The 7493-nt window shown below is 36.7% G+C and overlaps 1 protein-coding gene across 1 annotated transcript; it reads left to right on the top strand.

Annotated features, from left to right (window-relative positions):
- Positions 1–3816: 3816 nt before the first annotated feature.
- On the top strand, positions 3817–5120 carry LOC135208911 (uncharacterized). Its single transcript, XM_064241475.1, has 2 exons — positions 3817–3915; positions 4403–5120. The coding sequence occupies exon 2, from the start codon at positions 4458–4460 to the stop codon at positions 5088–5090; it is 633 nt and encodes a 210-aa protein (XP_064097545.1). The 5' UTR covers positions 3817–3915; positions 4403–4457; the 3' UTR covers positions 5091–5120.
- Positions 5121–7493: the final 2373 nt, after the last annotated feature.

Below are 7493 nucleotides of genomic sequence, written 5' to 3'. Positions count from 1 at the left end.
TCGGGATTATCTTCTTGTTTATGACGACGATGTGTTAAACTCATGATGATTCGGTGAGGAGGTTCTTGTAGAAAACACGAAGTATAAAAATAAAAATATATATATTCTTCTTAGTTTACATGGTGAAGATCAGGTATGATTGTACAAGTCTTCTAATAACGATAGCTTGATCGCTTCTGCCAATGATGATGGCTAATCCTATTCTCTCTACATGATAAAGCTTAGGTAAAGAGATACAGGTCTTCTAATGACGATAGCTAACTCTGTTCTGCCTGTCTACCATCTCTGTTACAAGTTATGAAGGAACAGACAGTAGTTCGGACATATGAACATACAATCAAAATGAGACACGCTACAGATCACGTAGGCCGTTTGAATTATAGGTCACGGTAGTTGTCTCAAGCAGGGAGCTTGGACTAATGTTTATAAACAATTGAATGACTACAGGTGACGGCATGTTATCTTAGCCTACTTTTATTGTATACGTCATCTTTAGCGTCTCTAGTCTGATCACATTCCTGCAAGCAATCTGGTTGACCTCTTTAGTTTTAGTCTTTTATGTATATGGACTAACATTCCATATTTTTATTATGTAAACACTTACATATATACATACCTGCATTCATATGGTAATTAAGAATTGAGATGAAGTAGGTGCAGAAGTATCTGATATTCCCTTTCTCTTTTTACTTTTTGTGTCTCTCTTGCAAACAAAGGTTGATAAATTAAAATTTATGATGTAATGAATTCGATTTTCGTCAGTAAACCCTAACGTCGATTTTCTTCATGCTGAATAGAGCTAAAGAAAATGGAGAACGAATTTCATTTCACGGGCACTAAAGCAAATTTCACACCTTCGTGATTCGGTTATTTTGCTTTACATGAGCGTTTCTTTACTTATAAGACCCCAAGCGAGAGAAAAAGTGGTTAGAAAAAGATGTAAATAGCAGTAAAAATGAGTCTCTTAGGATATCTTATTAATAGTTTCGCCCAATTTGGTTGAAGAATACTTCTAAGTCTCTCCATTCTGATAGTGTGTTACTCTTTGACGAAATAATGAACACGCATCAGGTCACCAGGTGTTTTTATTCTTCTTCTTCTTCTTCTTCTTCTTCTTCTTCTTTTCTCTACTTAGGTCGACAGTGCTACGCTGGATTTTGGAGAATAAACCTTTATTTCCCTCTGCGTCCGTTGTGGGTCTCACTATTTACCGAAACGACCGAAATTGCCCTAGATATTTTTGTTTTATAATTGTAAACTTGTTTAATTACTGTGTATTAACAGATAAAACAATTTTTCTCTGGCCCAAATCTTTAGTTAATTTATTGCCCACCTAATTATAAACTGTTTTGATAAATAAATAGATAATGCAAAGTGTCTGAATCCGAACTCGACAATTCAGCCATGTTGTTGAATATTTAGGAACTAAGTTTACAATTATAAAACAAATATATCTAGGGTAGTTTCGGTTGTTTCGTTGTTTTGGTCGTTTCGGTAAATAGTGATACCGTCCGTTGTGAGCTGAGAGAGAGAGAGAGAGAGAGAGAGAGAGAGAGAGAGAGAGAGAGAGAGAGAGAGAGAGAGAGAGACTTAAAATACGCTATACATTAGCTACAATTTTACATCTTTGTGAAGTGAGCTAGTTTTAAGGGATGATAAACATCAATATACGGTATAATGACGCATAAACCTATAAAAAAATTTTTACTAAACTGCTTGACCTAGCACGTACCTGTACACCATAGGTCAGCTCAAGGTTAGCTTCACGCAACGCTTCTATATATTCCTAAAGATTAAACTAGCGAAAGATGGACATATCCTAACGCAACTCAAAGTATATAAAAAAATATATTTAAAACTATTCTTCCCTCCGTTGTACTATGGTGAGCTGCTGGGATTTTGTTTTCTTTCCGCCTTTTTAATTTTAAGTAAAAAAAAAAAAAAAATTATGAGATGGCTTTGTCTGCCCGTCCGCACTTTTCCTGTCCTCCTTCAGATCTTAAAAGATATTGAGGTTAGAGGGCTGCAAATTGGTATGTTGATCATCCCCCCTCCAGTCATCAAACATACCAAATTGCAGCCCTCTAGAATCAGTAGTTTTTCGTTTTATTAAATTAAGGTTAAAGTTAGCCATAATCGTGAGTCTAGCTCATACAAGCATTATACACTGTACAGAAAACTCGATTTTTTACTTGTTCTCTGCAGTGACAGGTACCGTTTCAGAAATTTCTTTCCTCCATCACGTTACTATTGTGTTGGTAATGTCTAAGTTTTATCTACGAAACTGTATCGAGTTCAGACTATACTCTGTTTTTTTCCATCTGTCCATCCACCTGAGGTGGTCACGCATGGTAACACTGCGTCCCGGGCTTTAAATAGTTACGTTATGTGTAAGTTTTAGGTAAATAAAAGGATACCTTGGTGCATATTTGCAACTGAAAAGTGTTTTACTAATTTACTTTATGTGAATTGCGCCTTAATATTCAAAATAGGATATTATTTAAAGCCCGGGACGCAGTGTTACGATGTGTGACCACCACAGGCGGATGGACAGATGGAAAAAAACAGTTTAGTTATTGGTCATCTTATGAAATATTCATATTTAATAAACGAATAGATAAATCGAAATTTCCATACCGAGGGCACAACAAGTTAGCTCGAAGCATGTTAAGGGAAAAATTTACCTTAATCCACCCAGACGACGTTTCAGCATTATTTTTCTTTTTCATTTTATTTTTTTAGAGAAGGGACTAAAAGCGACAGAGACGTAGCTTTGACTTTTATGCCTACCCCATCGTGGACCTGGTGTGCTTTCATTTTGACGAATTCATGCTAAGTGATAGTCTAGTCTGATAATAATAGCATCTAACTCAACAGTAAAACAATAATCATAAACGTCTAATCATTATTATTATTATTATTGTTATTGTTATTGTTATTATCATTATTATTATCATTATAATTATTATTATTATTATTATTATTATTATTATTATTATTATTATTATTATTATTATTATTATTATTATTGGAGATGCAAACCCACATTTATTTATATGTGTATATATTTAAGAATACATCTGTACGGATTTATTGTTAAATACATGTTCCTATACATAACTGTGGATTTGCTTCTCCATCTCAAGACTCATGCTATTATTATTATTTTATATTATTATTATTATTATTATTATTATTATTATTATTATTATTATTATTATTATTTCAGTCATCCTATTCGACTGGGTTGTATTTATAGTGTGGGGTTCCGGGTTGCATCCTGCCTCCTAATTATTATTATTATTATTATTATTATTATTATTATTATTATTATTATTATTATTATTATTATTATTATTATTACTACTACTACTACTACTACTACTACTACTACTACTACTACTACTACTACTACTACCTCAAGAAATCTACTTGACATGAAACTAAAGCTCTGGTTTCCACTTCCGTCATTCTAACCATGAGCTCTCTCTTAGCCACCTTCCTTGACATTTCCCCAACCAAATTTTCTCAGGTATTTTACACCTGACTGCATAAATACATCTTTCACTTATTAATATAATTTGACAATTTCCTTAGGTCTCCACAAAAAAACAGGCGGTTACAATGGCAATTTTCCCCCGATTACGACTAAAGAATTGATCTTTAGTCATCATCTGGCGATATCACCTGATTGTCCAAACATTTAAATCTTTCCCGAACCGAAGCTTCGCGGCACACGTCCAAGCGATGGGACGTGACTGAATTAAAGGCTCCCGCTCAAATATTCTATAACCTTCTCTTCATCGAGAAACAGTCCGGAATTGTATATAAAGATCTGGGTCTCACTGAATAGCCAAGCAGTCGTCGACTGATCGTCTCTCCTTCGAAGTGAATAATCAGCGAGCGTTCAAGATGGTCAGTTTCGTGGATTTTAGTGAAGTTTCTCAGTCAAAGGTTTTTTTGGATTCTGTATTCGTTGCTCAAAGTAATTCGTAGATAGGTTTCAACTTGTTGACTATGATTCAAAGTTTGTTAGCTTTGAATTCACGCCAGTGACCGACCAGCTGAGACATTCTTCTTAAACTCGCCATATGTAACGCTACTCCGGCTGACTCCTGTCCCAATTCTCCAACTTCAGTTTTCGTTCCTGCAATCTGGCCTATTCTTCTCTACTTAAATGTTTACAACCTTCTTCTCTAACTACCTAAATACAATTTTCGTAATGTAAATGACTACCTGATACTACTGGCAACTGTCTTTCTACCAGACCAGTAATGACATTCCTCCGTAACTGACCAATTGTAGCTTTCTCCCTAAAATATCCATTAGTACTACATGTTTGTTGCTAGTTCTCACCCAAAATGTAATATTCTAACGTGAATGGTTTCTCCTCTGTTTGCAGAGATTTTTATTAGCATTCATGGCAACTCTGCTAATGGCGGCGTTAATCAACGCTGATGGTGGCCACGGGCATGGCCACGGAGGAGGCGGATATGGACATGGTGGCCACGGAGGAGGCGGATATGGACATGGTGGCCACGGAGGAGGCGGATATGGACATGGTGGCCACGGAGGAGGCGGATATGGACATGGTGGCCACGGAGGAGGCGGATATGGACATGGTGGCCACGGAGGAGGCGGATATGGACATGGTGGCCACGGAGGAGGAGGTCATGGACATGGTGGCCACGGAGGAGGATATGGACATGGTGGCCACGGAGGAGGAGGATATGGCCATAGCAAGGGTCATAAAATCGATGGCAGTTATGGTGGAGGATACTCGAGCAACCACTTCCATCTCAGTGGAGGAAAAGGGCACGGCGGGTATGGTCATGGTGGACATGGTGGACATGGCCATGGCGGCTATGGTCATGGCCATGGTGGACACGGAGGGCATGGCCATGGTGGCTACGGCCATGGCAGTGGAGGCCATGGTGGACATGGCCATGGTGGCTATGGCCATGGTCACGGTGGCCATGGTGGACATGGCCATGGTGGCTATGGTAAAGGTGGACACGGGCATGGAGGAGGTTACCACTAAATGTAAATCGCCTATAAAATCCATTTTGTACAGAGCTAAAAAATGTTAGGAGACCGTTTTAATAAATAAGTTTCGTGAACGAATTAAGATTTTTCTTTCCCTATAAAATGGTTGACTTGAGTGAGAAATCACCCCCACCCTCTCTCTCTCTCTCTCTCTCTCTCTCTCTCTCTCTCTCTCTCTCACACACACACACACACACACACGCACGCACAGTTAAAGAAATTTGCCTTTTTCTAAAATAAAGATGCTTAGTTACTTGAATATTAATGGAAATAAATTTTAATGGGAAATCTCTAGTTTATAATGTGTCCCTCCTTAAGCTGTGTATTACTTTTCATTACTAACTTAGCCCAGAGCAACGAAAAACTTAAGGAGTAGTATTTGCTTTCTTCGTTAAAAGATTAAAAATATGAACACTTTAAAGTAAAAATACATAAAATTAATCCCACATTAAGATTAATTTTCTCATGCCTTCTTTTTATTTTTTTTTTACTTTAACCCACATTAAAGTTGTAAATAATCTTTATTAATACAGACCATTAGTATTTGAGATTTAAATACTCAAAATTCTAAGTCAATATAACATTAGTAAAAATATTATAAATGAAATGTAAATCAAAACTAAGATTAGGATGAAGTCCTAGGTGTTAAATTATGTTAGCATCCTTTGTACAGTGATATCCCACTTTTCACAACCAATGTTCCATTATAAAGATATGCCGTGTGTCCACAGATAATTGAATGAAAAGACACTTTAACTTTTATTTTTATTACTGTTTTACAACGCTACATTTATCTCATGAAATTTACGCACACACACACATATATATTATATATATATATATATATATATATATATATATATATATATATATATATATATATATATATATATATATATATATATATATATATATATATATATATATATATATATATATGTATATATTGGAAAATGCTGTTTGTGTGTTTGTTTGTATGAACGCTATACAAATCCACATTTCTTGACCGATTTTGAAGAGAATTTGACCATAGACTCCCCACTCTCCCACTCTCACAGAACAACACCGGCCGCCCCCCCCCCCACCCCCCCCCACCCCCCCCCTCCCCCCGACCCCCGCCACAAGAGGGTTTTAGTCAAATCCGAAATTCGAGGCCGTTGCTAAGGGTGCCATAACCCCTCTATTTCATACCCCCTCATTTTTTACAAAATCCACATTTCTTGACTGATTTTGATGAGATTTTAAATATAAGTCAATATCAAACTGGGAAAGGTCATGGTGGAAACAGAATTAAAATCGGACCATTGATTGGGTGAAGGAGGTTGTGGGAAGGAGATGAAATATAAAAATTACCGAAAACAACAGAGATCATTGTCTTATCCGAATTTTTCGAGGTCGTTGAGAAGAATAACGACACTCCCGATGCTCTTTAAGTCCAAGTTCAGCCCCATAGGGAGGGGTGGGAAGGGGGTGGGAATGGGGTGACATAAAAATAACTAAAAATGACAGATAGTTTTCGTGGTTGCTAAGATAAATAGTGACACTCTCAAAGCCTTTTAAGTCCACGTTCAGCCCTGATAGTAAGGGGGCCGTGAGAAGGGGTGGGAAGGTGGTGAAATTTAAAAATAACCGAAAAATACCGATAGTAGAGTCTAATCAATAGCTTTCGAGGTCTCTTGGATGAAAAGAGACACTCCCAATGCCCTTCAAGTCCAAGTTCAGCCCCGATAGGAATGGGGAGCGAGAAATGGTGAAATGTAAAATGTCAAAAATGCTAGCAATGTAACAGGAATGGGAGAGAGAAAGTTTATTGGTTGTTATCAAGAGATTACCCGGGCAGCACCGCGTTGGTCAGCTAGTATATATATATATATATATATATATATATATATATATATATATATATATATATATATATATATGTATATATATATATATATATATATATATATAATATATATATATATATATATATATATGCACGTGTATGTGTGTTAATTAACCTTATGAGTTTAGCAGGTCACCTGGGATAAAGTTTCTATACCTATGTCCATCCACTCTGTCCACGACCCATCACAGTTGGCTATTTACAAAGCACATAATTAACTATTTAGGTTAAAATAGGCTCCTTACAGCAAACAGTCCTAAGATACAAACACATCCATCCATATGGAACCCCTCACTGGTTAGGCCAAGGCTGGGCAAAGCAGTCCACCACTGAACCACTAGCACAGGAGAGTATCTTAGCCAAATCTTCTTATAGAATAACATAAAAAATTTACCCGTGAACCTCTCAGCCACTGCCCGGTGGTGGCCTATCTTATAGTGTTGCCTGACGAACGATTATGGCTAACTTCAACCTTAAATAAAATAAAATCTAAGGAGGCTAGGGGGCTGAAATTTGCTATGTTTGATGATTAGAGGGTGGATGATCAACATGCTAATTT

This window comes from Macrobrachium nipponense, chromosome 37 (genome assembly GCF_015104395.2).
Source record: "Macrobrachium nipponense isolate FS-2020 chromosome 37, ASM1510439v2, whole genome shotgun sequence".
Taxonomy (NCBI): Eukaryota; Metazoa; Arthropoda; class Malacostraca; order Decapoda; family Palaemonidae; genus Macrobrachium; species Macrobrachium nipponense.
Note: the sequence above shows the minus strand (reverse complement) of the source record. Positions and strands in the feature narration are given on the sequence as shown.